Raw genomic sequence first — 17,054 nt, 5'->3', positions numbered from 1 at the left:
CTTCTCACTCGAAATCATTTTCCAATTGCATACTAAATTAGCTTCCCTTTTCTCGGAGAGGTTGACAATTTGCATTATGTGAAGCATAAAATAATTGTGATTGGATTTGAAAGTTGAAACACAAGCAGATGTTTATTCATCCTAGGATTTTTGTTTTTTGATTGATCAAAATCCTAGGATTCAGAAATTGGCACATGATAAATTTAAATTTACAGAAGATAAAACAAATGATAAAGCTATTGATACCCTTGAAGAAGGTTATCAAGGCTAAACTTTATATGCACAAATGTTCTCAAATCCCATATACTCCTGGTTTCCAATCCTCACTAACAAGTTTCCTATACCAACCCCACCTGTTGAAAGAAAAAGAAAACATTAATAAAAAATATTCCCAAAAAAACTTCAATTCCTTTCTCATCAAGATCAGTTTACAGAAATATATATATGTAAATATTTAATGAGACATACCTAGTGATATTGCACTCACAAATATTGTGAATGAAAGGATGAAGATGATTATAGATGCTCTCCCAAAGACACTGATGAGCTTTCTTACCACATGCTGACCCACCAGGGCGGCGACAGTTGTCACAGCAACAAAGTATAGTGCTGTGCAGAAGTAAAAGAACGATAAATACACATTCAAGCATTTGGGACAACAGAGTAAATGTTCTTCTGTCGGTGCTAACAAAAGTCCTAATTCATGTTTATGGCAATAAGCTTTTAAGAAGATAATTGTTGGTAGGTAATATAACTCACCGTAAGGAACTGGAAAACGTTTCAAGAGATAGTACTCTATGACAGACATGGATGCAGAAAATGTCATGGCAAATGTAGCTGTGGCACTTGACACCTGCACGAATGCTTTCAAGTAATCACATCAGCTGAAGGATTTAAAGGATTACTCGGTCATTTGATAATAATCGTCCATATTTGAAGTTTTTAGCATGATAAAATCTGGTTGTCTCTTGAATTGTAACTTGTGAATCAGTAGTTGTGGCTAAATTGAAGCCTCTTTGAGAAGTATGAAATGTACCTGTGGAGGGACTCCCAACTCCAGAAAAAGTGGTCCCAGAATGAATCCTCCACCAAGACCGAGCAACCCACCAACCATACCAGCCAATACGCCACAGCAACAGTAAAGAACCAACTGGTGTACTTTCCAATTTGTGCCTGCCTCTCCGTTGGATGCTATTTTCCTCTGTCCTCTGTATAAGCTAACGGCCTGACATGAAGAAACTCCAACAGCAACTGGAATCTGAAAAGCAAGAAAAACAAAGAATCAGTTTGCGCTCCAAAACTTGCCAAGCTCATAGCTCATTCTGACAGTGTCTTGTGCCAAAGCTCAATTGTGATTTAGGAATAAGATATTTAAATTACGTCCCGAAAACATAAGAATAATATAACTTCTTTGTTCTCTGATTATCATAATCAAGGTACCTGCAATAAATTGCAAGCCCAATACGCCACTGAACAAGTAGTCGTATTATTCTGCAGCCAACAAGAAAAAAGTTGTATCATTAATCTAGAATCAAGGCCAAGAGACATATTCTTTTATAAAACAGAAAACCCAGGCATAGCCTAAGACCTTGGTAATCTCCAACATAAGGATAATCAACCAGACAGCAAAGAGAATTCCAAGTTCCTTCCATCGAACATTCTCAAGAACAGAAACCTGATATGGATATGGAAGTTGGTTACAAAAATTGCAACTCATTTTCTCAAAAGAATACTCTAAACTAATTGACAGGCAGACAAAGCATATCAGCATTCTCACCTCTTCTCTTCCATAATCCTTGGATTCTGGGCCTGCACCATTCCTTGGACCTCCAGGAAGAGATTTGTATTCAACTTCTACATTAACATCGCCTGATTAGAAAGCAAATCAGTCTGAAAGAAATATATTTAAGATATCCAAGTTTCCAAGAGTATAAACAATGAACTACTAGATGAATCATTTATCAACTTACCATATGCTGCCAATCGTCTTGCTGCCTCCTGAAAAACAGAAATACGTGAGACAGTATTGGAGAAATTAACTTGAATCAGGGTTCGTTTATTTCATATAAAATATTACACCACCTTCTTTATTATGGTTTCTTTTTTCCATGTTTCAACACCTTTGAAGAAAGCCTTAGTCGATGTGGCTGCAAAAGATAACAGATTAGCAAGGATGGAAATTTTAAAGAAATTATCATACCCAGTGCGTCAAAAAAAAATGCAAATTAGCAAATGTTACCAACTTTTAGATTTAAAGACTTTTAGTAATGTGAATTTAGAGTTTAGACTAAGAAATTACGACAATCTACAACAGTAACATTAGTATAATTTCTATTGCCAATTGAAATAATTGTTACCAAAGAAGAGAATGATTAGCAGAACTGTGATCATCCAATCAGCAAAAATCACATTGAAAACAACGCCAATGCTGATTCCCAGCACCAACATAGGTTGAAACAACAGTGCTAAGTCATAGTCAATTATGGGCAAATCAAGAGTAGGATGCCTAAGCTTTAAATTGTAGTAAACTGTTGAAGCAGCTGCACCAGTAATCATACCTGAGCCAAAAAAAAAAAATAGCCAATCAATTGCCTTATGAATCTTCAATGCAACATTAAAAGTCAACAAGCAGACAAGGTTGTTTAGAAGGTTTTTAAGAGCTAGACAAAAATTGATAAAGAAGGCCAACAAAACAAACAGATGCGGGTCATGATGTTAGCTGAAAGGACCTAAGAAGTCCTAGCTTTTTGAGACATGAAAGCACAGAAAATGGTGTAATAACTTAAAAACACTTGGTCACAATTTTGAATCAAGTTAGAGATCACCACTGCATTTTGGGCCCTTCCTCTGCATCTTGAATCAAGAGGAAAACCGATATAAATCAGAAATCCAAACAACTGAGTCTCACATTTTGAAATTGCAGTTGACGATTTTGCGTCGAACCCAATAATCAAGGTAAGCATAGGAACAAAAATACCACCCCCACCAACACCTCCCACGCTCCCAAATGCTGCTCCAAAGAATCCAATTATGCTACCCACTACAATTTGCCAGCCAAATTTCATTTCCTGTGAATCCATTGTCACAAATCATACTCATTATTATTTGCCGCAATACGATCTCTTCAACAATAAACAAAAACAAGGGAAAAAAACAAGAGGGTCTCAGCTATTGTATTGCAGAGTCTCAACTTGCACCCTACAGTGATCACAGCAAATTTTTCATTTTTTAAGATATTACTTTTTTGTGAGTTTTGTTTTTCAACACCTGAAGATCATAACGAGGAAAATAAATTGAATTAGCGTCTCTGAGATCCCAAATAATGTAAATCAATAACTTGAGACCCCATTTTCCTTGCTTGTTCTGTATTTTCTGAGGAAACAAACAGAAATAAACAAGATAAAAGAAAAAAGGAGCAAGGATTGAGCAGTGGACTTACAGGCCAAACATGTGTATAACCCAGTTGACCTTTTTGCCATAAAAAATTGAATGATCTCGTGAAGCAACCAGTTTCAACTTCTTCATTCTCATTATCACGTAAAACTTCTTGCTTCAATCTCGCCTCTGCTACAACAATCATGGATGCCACACCAAGAAAAAAGATACAAATTGCTCCTGCGGACCTCAGACTCAAACCACTCCATGGTGATCCAAATCCAGCCATCAAAACTCGTTCCACCCCCTCTCTCTCTGTCTCTCTCACACGCACACTAAATATCAAAGTATGTAAAAATAGATTTGAGGTCAAACCCAGAAATGAATAGAGGTGAAAGCTGAAGACAACCTAGTGGATTGCTAGAGGTGTCCTTTCATTAAGAGTATTATATTGAACATGCAGGAGGTGAGAAGCGAGTCTGCACCAAGGCGTGTTCTTAAGTTTTAAAAGAAACTGAAACCAGCAGAAAATTTGCCCACTTAATAAAGACGCTACCAGGACAATGCCTCAGAATTTCGGAAAATTTCCGGAAATTCTACTGCTGAATGTCCAAATTACTTTATAAAGTATGTTTTTTTGTGAATTTAATTATATTTTAAATAAATTTATATCATTTTTCTATTGAAGTAATGTACGAATTTCGCAATACAATCCTTTTATATTTTAAAAAATTTATAATTTAATTTATAAATATTTTTAATATTAACAAGTAATTTTTATATTTTTATAAATTTATTAAAATTTATTTAAATATATTTACTATCAGATTAAAATTGTAATTACACATAAAAATAAAATTTAATTTTTTTATTATTATATATTTAAAAATAAATTTAATTTTTACTGTAGTAAATTTTTTTTTTAACAATTAGTGAATCTTATTCAATAGTGAGTATATATAAAAGAATTTATAATAGAGTTGTTAGATAAGTTATGTAGAATCACTTGTTTATTCTAGAATTTCTTATCAATTTCAGAATCTTACTTGTTACTTCTCTGCTACTGTGTGTGCTACGACTTGCGGTGCCGGTGGGTGTCAGTGCCATCTCTCTTTTTTTTATTAATATTATATTTTAAGGGAAAAAAAATTATTTTCTCTGTTTTAATAAAATTAATTTTATAAACTTCTGAATTTAAGAATTATATTAATTTTTAATTTAACTTTTTCTTCTATTATTTGATTTTTCTCTTATTTAAAATAAAAATTATATTTTTTAAATAAATATTATACAACTAAATAATTGAAAATATTGAAAAAATTATAGAAACCAAATAAAATTTAAATTAATATATAATATGAAAAAGATTAAAGATTTGAATGAAATAAAAATATGTTTACCATCTATTAAATAAGTTGGCAAACTAAATTTAGGAATAGGCTAAAATTTTATTTTTCTATTTTTTATATTATCAAAAAAATAAATAAAAATATGAAAATTAATTAATTTATGTTTTAAAATAAAACATGAAATAGTTAATTTAAATAAAATAAAAATATTATTTGTATTGTCTTTTTCAACTTTCATTTTCTTCGTTTTTGTTCCCAGCCTCTCTACCTACTACCTAACTTGTCCGCCTTACCACTGTCTCAGTTCCTATCTCCCTCTATTTCTTCCTTGTTGGAGTATTTAATATTTTATTTATTATTTAGTGAATTAATGACTAAATTTAAAATTTAAATTAGAAACTATAAAATATACTACGAAATTTAAATATTTTTGTAATATTCTATTAAATTTCGATATTAGAATTTCAATTTTTTATTGAATTTTCGTCTGAAATTTTAAAATCAAAATTTTAAAAAAATTAAAATAAATTTTTATAAAATAAATTTTAAATATATTAAAACATAGTGTTCGATCGTCGGATTGGCCAATAGATCCACTATAAAAAGAATCTCAACTCAAAAGAAAAAAAAGTATTTTTTTTTCATTTCAAGTAAAAGTGAATATAGCGCTCTTTTTTTCATAAATTCATCTTTTAGTTTGTTTTTCTCATGAATTTTTTATTTGTTTAAAGAATCAAGCTTGGGTTTCAAAGTTTTTGGCCATCGAAATTTTTCGAAACTTATTTTTCCCTTTCTCAAATTCTTTCTTATTGTAATTATTTCTTCTTCGAAAAGGTGAGTTGAACTCTTTTTTTTTTTTTTGAGAAGTTTATAAATTATTTCAAGTGGTTTTATTGTATGCAAAATTTTGGGGTTTCAGTTTTCAAAATTATAGATAATGAATGAATTCCTATTTTAATGAATGCATGTGGTTCATTTCCTTGTTTTCAAGTCGTTTTGCGACTCTAGTTGGATTTTTGAGTAGTTTTATAGGTTTATGTGTTGGTTTGGTTGCATTTGAAGATTGTATTGCAGAAGTAGAATCGAATTTGACATGAAACCAAAACTTAGGTTTAGCGGTTGAAGGGCCGTTGAAGGTTTCTTCGGCTGTCAAACCTGTACTTGAGGCGGCCATTTTTGGTTGCCAAAAGTGCTTTCGAAAGTTTGATATTTGGATTTGTAAGGGAACTTTAGGCCACCAAACCTGCCACCGAAAATCCCTTGTCCAACCATTTTCAGCCCGTTTTCTACATATTTCCTTATATGCTTTTAGAGATTTCTTAAAATAGTTTCAAGAGTTGAAAAATCATGTTTAATCTCTCATTTAAATTTGTATAGAATCGAACTTGGGACTACAGAAGTCAATAGTAAAATAACTGCTTTAGAGTTAGGCTTGCGTCAACTAGAGGTGAGTAAAACTAAATTAAACTATTATTTCCAAGAAATAAAACGCTTTATGCATACTCATACATCACAAATGTATATGTATATGATTATGTTATTTTGCATTAAAATTCACGAATATAATGCATTGCATAATTAATTGTTGTTGTGAATAGATATTGGATAACCCATTAGCTCTCGAATATATTACGATGATATAGAAGTTTAGGTCGAGATCCATTTTACGCACCTAGCACTATATAAGAGAAAGATCAGGATGTCCATTTTATACTTTTACCACTATGGATATGCTATATTTAAAAGAAAGTCTTAAGAAATACGTATCGTGGACCGGACACTATTGAAATTATGAATAGTTACTAGTGACAAGTTTATATTGATGTGACTTATTTGTGTTATGACGTACTCATATGATCATATGTTTTATTTAACTGTTGTATGGTTATGTTTCTACTCATTAGGTTCTAGTAACTTATTCTTTTCTCCTAATTCTAAGTTTGTAGGATCAAGATTAGCTTGGGAGGTTAGCATTATTTTATGATATAGTTTTGATATAATAGTATAATTGTGGACATATAATATATGCCCAAATTTTCTTTTATGATAACTTATTTATGATTTTATTGTATAAAAATTTTAAATTTAAATTATGTTTGAATTGAACTAAGGCATATAATAACGATAATACTAGAGTATTTGATAAAAACTTTAATATAAATTTATATTTTCGATTATTTTGTATATATATATCGACATTTTATTTTTAATATTGAAAATATTTTTATATATTTTTAAAATTATATTAGATATAACTATAGGTGTAATAGATTTAAAAATCTTTAATAGTGGTATCGTAGTGATTACAATTTTATCACGAAAAATTCGCATCTACTTAAATAAAAGTCTTATACTTAATGCTTTAAGCTTCTAATCCAACAATTTTCTTTATTTTAAAATTTAAATTTTTTTTTATTTAAATTTTATTTTTCTTATCTTATTTATTATTTTATTCACCCACTCCATGACTTCACATTGCGTTTTCAACATCATATTTCAGTCTATTTAAATTTTGAATATCACACGCATTTAATTTGTTGTCATTTTCACCGACTATTGGGTCAATCTCATCCATAGGCTAATTTTTTGACCTAAATTATTTGTAATAATCCAAATTAAAAAAATACATAATTGTATTTTATAATAAATATTAAGTTAATAGACTCTTGAAATATTGTGGTTCAAAAAGTAAAATTAAAGTTGTTTAGATCCGTTGCTATTTGAAAATAAAAAGACAATCACTTTTATTCATAAATTTTTACCTAAATTCGGTGGATCACATACCCCTCATAAATAATTTTTTTTGTTCACATAAAATTATTTATGATTTTATCATGAAAATTTTTAAATTAAAAAATTATAATTTTTTTATTTTGAATAAAAATTTTAAAAAAATTAAATTAAATTTTTATAAAATTATTGATTTTAAATAAAGAAATACAAACGAGTCTTAATTAATTTTTTCGTAGAGAAATCTACCTATTGTAGACATAACAACAGTAGCATATAACATAAATTAGATGCTGTTGACTATCAACAACATCAATCATTAAGCTAAATGGGTTTTTAATTTTAAATTTTTATAATTGTAAAATACTAAATTTTATTAGAAAAAATCTTACAATTTTTAAAAAATTAAACTTTGTCGAATAATTTTATAAGAAAGGATAATTATATTTTTTTTTACTATATATAATAGCATTTAAAAATCGTGTAGAACATGTTACATGGAACAGCGAGACGATTATTTACACGTAGACTCCAAATTAAATAATTTTAAACAGATTTTTATGATTTAGATGAAATGTTAGAGAAATTATCCTATGGATTCTGGCCGCCTGGCAAAGAGCGTTGGTTGAAATGTCACTGTTATGTCAACGTGGCTAACATCTGCAAATTAAGTTGACTTGGCTCCTTTTAATTTTTTTAATTTGTAGGGGCCAATGGCCATGGTCCCCAAGTCCCATCCCATTAATTTTTCGTTTTTTTTTTAAAATTATTTTTTATTATTTAAGAATAAACTTTAGTTCAAAAAATAAAATAAAAAGTTAGTTCTAGTAATATATTTTATTAAATTGTTGTATAATTATATCTTATATTAATTACATAACTAGTTTTATTAATTTTAATAAACTGATTATTTTGATTGTATACAATATTTTCATTTTTGGTTTATTAATAAAAGAAAAAGAATATAAATTAATTTTCATTCATTGTTTTTTATGTTTTAAAATATTTCTAATTAATTGTTAACTATATATTAGTTTTTAATTTAATTTTTATTTTATTAATTTATTATTAAATTTATAAGATATTTAATAAACATGAAAGGTTAATTCATAAAAAAATATAAGTATTTATGTATAAGTAATTATAATTTTAAGAACCGAGATGTAAGAATATATGAATGGATTATAATTAAATGAATTATTTTATTATAAAATAAACTTTATAATTAAATTTAAAAATATCAATTAATTTTTTTATAAAATTAGAAAAATTAAAATATAATTTATTTAAAAAAATAATTAATTTTTTAATACCAGCCGCATTTATAATCATATTATAAAAAAAATTCACTTTATTAAAAATATGAAACCACATTATTATTTTTATCATAAATTAACCATAAAGTCCAATTTACAAAATTTGTCAAACTATTATACCAAATTATATATATATATACACGTACATACGCAAACAACTTTGTAAATAAGTGTAAGAAACTTATTAGACTTGGTCAATTTGTCTTTCCCCAGAAGTTTTAGTCATATATATTACTTAACCTCGTCAGAAATAATTTATATTTAAAAAATATTTTCTATTAAAAATAATTTTTAATAAAATAATTTATTTTTTTATTATTTAATTTTATTTCAAAAATAAAATATATTACTAAATTTATGTATAAACATCTAATGAGATTATGGTTTCATCGCTGCTATTGCAGTCCTACCTTTTCAATTGTTTTATTTAAATTTGTACATCGACAAAATATTAAAATTAGTGATATAATAAATAAATGAAAAATATATTGCTAAATTATTGATTTATGGCTAACATTTTAGAGCTAATGTTTATTCTTTAACTCTTCTCATACTTTTAGAACAGTCATATAACGAATGCAAAAATAAAAAAAATTAAAAAGCCATAAAATGTTTGAAAAAAAAATTGGAAATAAAATATGGGTTTTTAAAATATTAAAATTTGTTTGAGAAGAAAGTTTTTTTTTTTTTTTTCCTTTTTCTAACGAATGCAAGGTTTTTGCCAATTTCAAGATTTTTCACACAATATCTATTTTTTTTTTAAAAAAAATTTCTATTAGATACATTTAGATTCATATCCAAAAAAAAATAATGTATAATTTTATTTTATTTAAAAATAAAATTTTATAAATTAAAAAAATAAAATAAATTTACTTTTTCTGAATTTTTTATTCAAAATAAGGTGAATAAAAATTAAAAATTTTAATATTAATAATGATAATAGTATTTTTATACATTAAAATAATATTTATTTCTTAAACATGTTTCTGAATTCCTATATGAATTTATATTCTAGCTTAGCATTGACAATATGATATTTATTTTTGTTAGAAAAAATAATGGAAATAATAAAAAATAATATTTTCTAATAAGTTAAGATATTACACATTAATAATATGCTAAGGTGTCAATTTTTTCTTGCTGATACTTACACGATTGGTCAGAATATTTTTATTTATTTATTTATTTTAAATGTTGAATAGACCATAATTAAAACAATATTAAAACAATAAATGAATTTTTAAATTTAAATATATGTTATATTCATTGAAAATAATAGCATAAAATTTAAATAATATATATTTATAAAATTTAATTTAATTTAATATACTAGACTTATCAAATTTATTCAGATACAGACTAAGCCTATCAATATATATATAAATATTTTTAATGGTATTATTTAATTATTAAAAATTTATTAGCTAATTTAGATTATAAATTAATTTATACATTCAATCAATTAAAATTAAAATATCATATTTTTAATAATTTCAAATAATGTGTGAAGTTCATATTAAAAAATGTATAATCTCATATAAAAATTTCCCAATTACCAAATTTCTCATTTCTTAATTCTTTATTTTATTGGTCTTTTACAATTATAAAGTGTATAAAATAGTAAATGAGATATATGAAAACTCAATTTATTTTCTATATTTTTAGTTTAAAATAATTTAAATTTAAGGGTGTTTAGTTAATAAGTTAATTTTTTAAGTTTAATCAATTTATCACTAATTATAATTAAAAATAACTTAAAAATAATTAATTTAATTTAAATTTAATAAATTATTTAATTTATTAATATCTTTTACATTTAAATAATCACATTATAGTTAAAAATAAAATATGTAGTATAAAATAAAATATGTATAAAAAAGAGAGAAATTGAGACGAGAGAGGCAATGGAGAGAAGAAGAGCAACCCCGCTTAACTTGATAAAGAAAATATTGATAGACAATGAAAGCTTTCAACTAGCCATCCTAAATTGAATTAGGGCAAAGGGGTTACATTCTAAACTCAAAATTAAACATAGACACCCACTCCTATCTGTGCCCTTGTAGATCTTCACTGCTGCTTTTTCACCGAGGAGTTTGAGTTCCATTCAGATGCTGATGGGTCTATGCATATGAACAAATGTCATCAAATCCCATGTACTCCTTCCTCTCAATCTTCTTGATCATGTCTGCTAAGCCAACACCTCCTGCTTGAACCAAACCAAAACCCTTTTGAATTAGCAGCAACTCTAGCAAATCTTGTTATGGAAGTTGCTAAATTGTAAGGTATAGCTGTGACTGTACCTAGTGACATTGCACTGATCAAGATTGTGAAGGACAAAATGAAGATGATTATAGATGCTCTTCCCAACATATTGATCACCTTTTTTACCACATGCTGCCCAACAAAGCCGGCTATGGTGGTCACAACAAAGAAATAGAGAGCTGCAGAGAGTTAAAATTTCAGTCATGTTTATTTTTACAGTGAATCTTGCCATTAGAATCATTGCAATAAGGTTGACTGATTACCATAGGGAACTGGGAAACGTTTTAGAAGGTAATATTCTACCACAGACATGGAAGCAGAAAATGTCATTGCAAAGGTGGCTGTGGCACTTGAAACCTTTACAAGAAATTGGAGAACTTGTTAACTTGAAGGGCAGAGAGAAAAGTGTATTGAATTGATGAGCTCTGCGGGGAAATTTGAGAACTGCACCTGAGGTGGGATTCCCATTTCAAGAAAAAGTGGACCTAAAATGAAACCTCCACCAAGACCAAGCAACCCACCAACCATACCAGCTACTAGACCAAGGAAACAATAAATAATCAACTTGAGTACTCGCCAATTGGTCCCTGCTTCTCCTTTTGATGCAATCTTTCTTCGTCCTTTGTAAAGGCGAACTGCCTGGTATATAGTTACTGAAGCTGCAACTGGAATCTGAAAGAGAAGAGTAATTGAGAAAGCTGCAGTTGCATCATTGAAGATTAGTGTACTCTTCAAGTTTCACAGCAAACGTACCTGAGAAAAGTCTAGCAACCAATATGGCACGGAGCAAGTTCTTGAGTAATTCTGCAGAAGACATAGTTAGATACTATATCAGGAAGCAAAAGAAACAGTTCTAAAACTGAGCACGAACAGAAAAAACCTTGGCAATCTGCAATGCGAGGATCATCAACCATACAGCAAAGAGAAGTCCAAGTGCTTTCCAGTATACATTTTCCACAATAGAGACCTGAGAATGTTGCATAAGTTAGTAACTACGTGTGTTAGCTTGTCTTGGGCTTGGAGGCTGGGGCAGGTTTTATAAGCAAGAAATAGCATCCAGTTGCGTCAATTTCCTGCCCAACTGTAAAGAGCATACTGTTTTATAAGCAATCTTGCCTTTGCTTTGTCCTTTTTAGGATTATTTGTTTCTGTTTGAGCACTTTCACTTATGCTTTCAGGAGGAGGTTTTGGAACCACAACTTCAACATCTTCGCCTGATTAAAATAAATATAAAGATCAAAGATTTTCCTAATCATTGCATATTTATGAATTTCAACTCAAATTTGATTAAAAAAAATATAATAAACCAGCTCACCGTTCGATTCGTGGCATCTGATAGCCCCCTAAAAACTCATAAACAAGTGGAAAATGTTCATAAAGAAATGATAATTAGAATCAATACTTAATTAAGGCCTCAAAATCCCCCCCCCACCCAACCCCCCCAAAAAAAAATAAAATCTAGACCACCTTTTTTGCTATGGTTTCTTTCTTCCATGTCTCAATACCCTTCAAGAATGCCTTGGTTGACATAACTGCAGGAAACACATGGTCATCATTCAAGTAGTTGTTGAAGAGAATGATTAAGCATATAAAGAGAGAAGCAAAATAGTGTTCATACAAATGAAGATAATAATTAGCAGAACTGTGATCATCCAATCAGCAAAAACCACATTGGAAGTAACTCCAATGCTAACTCCCAGAACCAGCATTGGTTGGAAAAGGAGAGCAAGATCATAGTCAATAACAGGCATTTCAAGTGTGGGATGCCTCTGTCTCAAATTGTAGTATACTGTTGCAGCAGCTGCTCCTGTGATCATACCTGATCAAACAAACAAAGTCCCCCAAATGAAAACATCCTCAGTAAAAAAGAATCCATAAATAAACTTAAGTAACATTCCTATGGCTACCAACTTTCAGTTGAAGATCAGCCTAAAAATAGTTATTATGCACCTCTGCTTATGGGATTTTATTTTTAGTTCACATCTTAAATCCTGTGATGATAGAAGAAATCCAATGAAAGTTAAAAGTTCTCTTACATTTTGATATGGCTATTGAGGATTTTGCATCAAACCCCACAATCAGGGTGAGCATTGGAACAAAAATGCCACCCCCACCAACACCTCCTGCACTCCCAAATGCTGCTCCAAGGAATCCAACTATTGCTCCCACCACCATCTTCCAGCCAAATTTCATTTTCTATGAACCAAATTTCACAAGTTAACTGAAAATTTTATACAGTTTCATGGCCACTAGTACACAGAATGATTAATCTGTTTCCCATTTCTCTAAGAGAATGAAAAACACTGATTACAGTAGGTTCAATTAGGTATAATTTTATTTTCTTTGAGATTAAACAAGCAAACAGTTAAAGCTCAAGGCTTTAGACAAAGACATAATCCCATTCTTTCCTACTTTTTCTGAGCAACCAAGTAGAAGATGTTCAAGCAACCAATGGAGAATTGAACTTACCGGCCAAACATGTTTATAATCTGAACGACTCTTGTTTCCTTGATGAGGGTGGACAAGGTTTTGAGTTGTATTGAGAGTTTGAGCTGTGTGGTGAGTTTGAGTTGCGTTGTGAGCTTGAGTGCTGTTGTGAGTTTGAGTCTTATTGTGCGTTGAATCTTCTTGTTGCAATAATCTTGATTCTGCTGCAACCACCAGTGAAGCTACAACTAAACCAACCAAAATTTTCCCTTTCAATCTCAATCCCCACTGCATTGATCCACTCGTACCCATCATATCCTTCTCTGTCTCAAAAATGTTAAAAAAAAAACTGTAACTTCAAATCCATCCAGATAAACCAAGAGAAAAATCACTAGAAACTCTTTTAATTTGAAAACAAAAAGAAAACTACTATAGACCAAATGTGTAGTAAATCTGTCTAAGACAACTCAAACACTACCAATACCACATTACATTCATAAGATTCCACCATGTTATTCAAAAGTGACTTTCCAATGTTGTATTTAGAAACAGCTACAAGAAAAAAGGCAACAGAGGATGCTAATTGGCTCCTGCATGCATTCATGCATACACATGCATGCTTATGGAGAAATAAAAGGATTGCATATATACCATTACCTTATTGGTATTCCAGTCATCTCCAGGGTTGAAAAGTCTCAGAGTTTAAAACCCAATCCGAGCCAATTTCATAAAAAAGAATTTCAAATATATATTTATAACAAACACAATACCTAAAATGCATAAAAATTCATTATTATGTTCATAGGTCTAAAAGAAATAAAATTTAATTTACTACATAATAGTTGATGTGTTTCTTAAAATTTGCAATATTCTTAAACAAATTATTTATTTATTTTTATCAGTTGTCAACATTATCAAATTCAGATAACCATACTAGCCATAAAATTTTTCACAATCATAGAGTTACTGTAATGTAGTAGTCCACTGGTTCATGTGTTAGAAGTCATTTGTTAAGTTTCAGGTTGAAAAGCCTAAAATGCTACAACGATTAAAACGGCGTCGCTCCATGTCCTCAACGGCGTCGTGTCAAGTCATGTACGAATATCTCCCACCCTGAGGAGACCAGAGCATAAATGGCCACCTCCCTCATCCTCCCCTCTCTTTTTCCTCCCATCTTACCGCTCTTTCTTTCTTCCTATCAGGCATTACTCAACATTGAATCCTCCAAAACCCATAACCCACTCGTCAATGCAACTCCGGCGAGCTTCATTTTGCTTTAATTCCCTGAATTTTTTTTCCCATTGAAAGAAAAAGAAAAGAAGAAGATGAAAAAGAACCTGTTTTGCTTTTCACCGGCGCCGGCGAAGATGTTCGTCTTCTCAGTCTATCCTCAAACAGCAGTTCTTTCTACCAAATGGGGCACACTTACATCAGAAAGATACTAAATGCAACTGTTTCCGAAAATTGAAACTTGGAGGCTTGATTCAATCGCCTGTGCTCTCACCAAACCTGTGCCTATCACTGTCACCTCCTATAAATTGTATCCAAATCCCACATGCATCAACTTCAGAGATTTGATCTAACAAAACGATGGTCTTTTACAGTAGCGTGAGCCCCATGTTCATACTTACGGGAGGACACATGTCAATGCAGGTGCTCAGCCCCCTCAATAGTGAGGGCTAGTAACCGACGGGCGCCGTCAATAACGGCTGCTCGCTCGTGCAATCGAGAAGCCTCTTACTGAAATCGCCGTCGTCACTATCTGCTCGGTATTTCTGATCTCTTCGTCTAATTACTTAGCCTCCTCCTCTTTCTTCTTTTTCTTCTACATCTGTGATGTAGGTGTCTTTTATTTAAACATCTGGAATTGATCTACCTGCAGAAGGTGCTGTTCATACCCAAATAAAACCAGAAATCTATTCTGTTTACTCCATTTAATGGATGGCTTGTTCTATTAATTTCGTTCTGTTACAATCTCCATGTGCTCTTTGTTGATTTTTAAATTATGCAGTTAGGATTCTTGTTGTTAGTTTGTGATGCCCCACCAGGTGTCATCTATGAAGAAAAAAGCTTCTGTTCTTGGTGTCTTGTGAATTGATGCTGATTTTTGTATTAATTTGGTGAAAACATTTGAGAATTTGCATAATTAAACATGATTCTGTAATGTGAGAGTTGTTGAACATTTAGGAATTCGTGGGGTTGGGGATTGGTATGAGGCTTTAAGTTTGCTTGGTGATTTCTTTGAAGGATTTAGGGTTCAATGGTAAAGTAATTTAGAGGTGCACAAATTATAATTTATGGAGAATCGAATTCTTTTCATGCAAACACTTTGAACAGCAAATTATTGTAGAAAATGAACAACGAGAATGAATTGAAAAACAAACACATCACTTCCACTGAGAATAGGTTTAATTTCCATTTTAAGTGTTTGATTACTATTGAATCACTACATACTCTGCAAATGGGAGCAAAGCAAAATCATATCATGCAAACAAAAGCAAGATAAGAAGAATTAGAAAACCACCATAGGGATTACAATTAAGAACTCACCGTGTCCTTCCCTTTCCACTTCTGAATTCCACCGTTGCTCTCTTCTGCTCTTTCAATTTCCGGCTCCTATTTGTGTATGGCAGCTTAAGTCCCCACACCAGAACACTTGTCTCCCTAACTTTCCACCTGCAGCCAAGTAAGCAAGAACCCTGTTTCAGCAGCTCACACCTGTAGAAGGCATCTTGTTTTTATGCCTGGAGAAGTTATCTTGTTTTTATTCTAGAGACTTTATCTTGTTTTTATGTGGCTATTTCTGGACACAATTTTTTTGAATCACACTCTTTCTATGGAATTCTCATTCACTTAGTTTTTCTGTTTGTATGAAAAAAAAAACCCCCATAACCGCCAATATAAATCATCGTTCTATTCAGCACTCTAATCTCATTCATTAAGCCTGATACAGCATGTGATGTCTTGTTTAGTAAACTTCTCTCCTTCTTCGACAAAAAAGGAAAACTTCTCTCCTTCCCTTGTAATCTAAACACTAAATTTCTTCTTTTACCAAAGAGGTGGAGTGAGGTTTATAAGCATGTTTGGCCAGTAAGTTCAAGCATGTCATTACAGTCTATTATACATACAAGTTCCTCAGGTTCTATGTGATTCTTTGTTGAGTACTGTTAGCATGTTTCACTTGCTGTTTTGAAAGGCATAAATGGTTTTAAGGGTTAGGGAATAAGAGGTTTTAAACCAACAATTAGCCTGACCATGGAAGTAGATTTATGCCATTAGTGTGTTTTATTCAAGTGGGATTGATTCTGTTCAGGTGTGAACTTGTTTAAATTCTGAATTTTGGCGGTTGATTTGGATGAGGTAGTGTTGGCAATAATCAGATTTGCAGGGCATATGAGTTCTGCCTTAAAAGTTGCGTTGGTAGAATAATTGAATTATCCAGTGCCACATGTGGGAGTGTGAGGGGGTATTGCTGGTGGCAGCAGTTTTGTTCTTGTGCTTGGTTTGATGCTAAATCATCATGTACATCAAAATATAAGATAATTTTACCCCTTTTTACTGCCCTTGACAACTCCCAAAATTTAATTCTTTTTAC

General features: G+C 30.6%; 2 protein-coding genes across 3 annotated transcripts; both read right to left on the bottom strand.

Annotated features, from left to right (window-relative positions):
• Window positions 1–74: 74 nt before the first annotated feature.
• LOC110613460 (sulfite exporter TauE/SafE family protein 3) lies at window positions 75–3,938 on the bottom strand. 2 transcript variants are annotated; one of them, XM_021754604.2, is made up of 12 exons: window positions 3,440–3,938; window positions 2,909–3,068; window positions 2,358–2,558; window positions 2,083–2,147; window positions 1,971–1,998; window positions 1,778–1,854; window positions 1,589–1,675; window positions 1,441–1,491; window positions 1,037–1,258; window positions 760–853; window positions 469–609; window positions 75–353 (listed from the first exon to the last, which is right to left on the bottom strand). In XM_021754604.2, exons 1-12 carry the CDS (start codon window positions 3,662–3,664, stop codon window positions 268–270), a joined length of 1,437 nt encoding a protein of 478 aa, XP_021610296.1. In that variant the 5' UTR covers window positions 3,665–3,938; the 3' UTR covers window positions 75–267. The 2 variants fall into 2 exon arrangements, with proteins under 2 accessions (XP_021610296.1, XP_021610295.1); XM_021754603.2 differs by having other exon boundaries at window positions 1,778–1,869; window positions 3,440–3,936.
• Window positions 3,939–10,678: 6,740 nt separating this feature from the next.
• Window positions 10,679–16,375, bottom strand: LOC110613076 (sulfite exporter TauE/SafE family protein 3). Its single transcript, XM_021754006.2, has 13 exons — window positions 16,010–16,375; window positions 13,502–13,782; window positions 13,069–13,228; window positions 12,651–12,851; window positions 12,500–12,564; window positions 12,348–12,375; window positions 12,149–12,246; window positions 11,913–11,999; window positions 11,786–11,836; window positions 11,483–11,704; window positions 11,296–11,389; window positions 11,071–11,211; window positions 10,679–10,973 (listed from the first exon to the last, which is right to left on the bottom strand). Exons 2-13 carry the CDS (start codon window positions 13,772–13,774, stop codon window positions 10,891–10,893), a joined length of 1,503 nt encoding a protein of 500 aa, XP_021609698.1. The 5' UTR covers window positions 13,775–13,782; window positions 16,010–16,375; the 3' UTR covers window positions 10,679–10,890.
• Window positions 16,376–17,054: the final 679 nt, after the last annotated feature.

The sequence above is a fragment of the Manihot esculenta genome, chromosome 4, assembly GCF_001659605.2.
Source record: "Manihot esculenta cultivar AM560-2 chromosome 4, M.esculenta_v8, whole genome shotgun sequence".
Classification (NCBI taxonomy): Eukaryota; Viridiplantae; Streptophyta; class Magnoliopsida; order Malpighiales; family Euphorbiaceae; genus Manihot; species Manihot esculenta.
Note: the sequence above shows the minus strand (reverse complement) of the source record. Positions and strands in the feature narration are given on the sequence as shown.

Excerpts from the sequence above, each read along its gene's own strand:
- LOC110613460 (XM_021754603.2), bottom strand. The coding sequence starts at position 3,664 with ATGGCTGGATTTGGATCACCATGGAGTGGTTTGAGTCTGAGGTCCGCA. Across the intron at positions 1,999-2,082 it reads AAGAAACCATAATAAAGAAG|GAGGCAGCAAGACGATTGGC; the intron begins GTGGTGTAATAT and ends TCTGTTTTTCAG. Across the intron at positions 1,492-1,588 it reads TTATGTTGGAGATTACCAAG|AATAATACGACTACTTGTTC; the intron begins GTCTTAGGCTAT and ends TGTTGGCTGCAG.
- LOC110613076 (XM_021754006.2), bottom strand. The coding sequence starts at position 13,774 with ATGATGGGTACGAGTGGATCAATGCAGTGGGGATTGAGATTGAAAGGG. Across the intron at positions 12,565-12,650 it reads GCTAATTATTATCTTCATTT|TTATGTCAACCAAGGCATTC; the intron begins GTATGAACACTA and ends TGTTTCCTGCAG. Across the intron at positions 11,837-11,912 it reads TCGCATTGCAGATTGCCAAG|AATTACTCAAGAACTTGCTC; the intron begins GTTTTTTCTGTT and ends TGTCTTCTGCAG.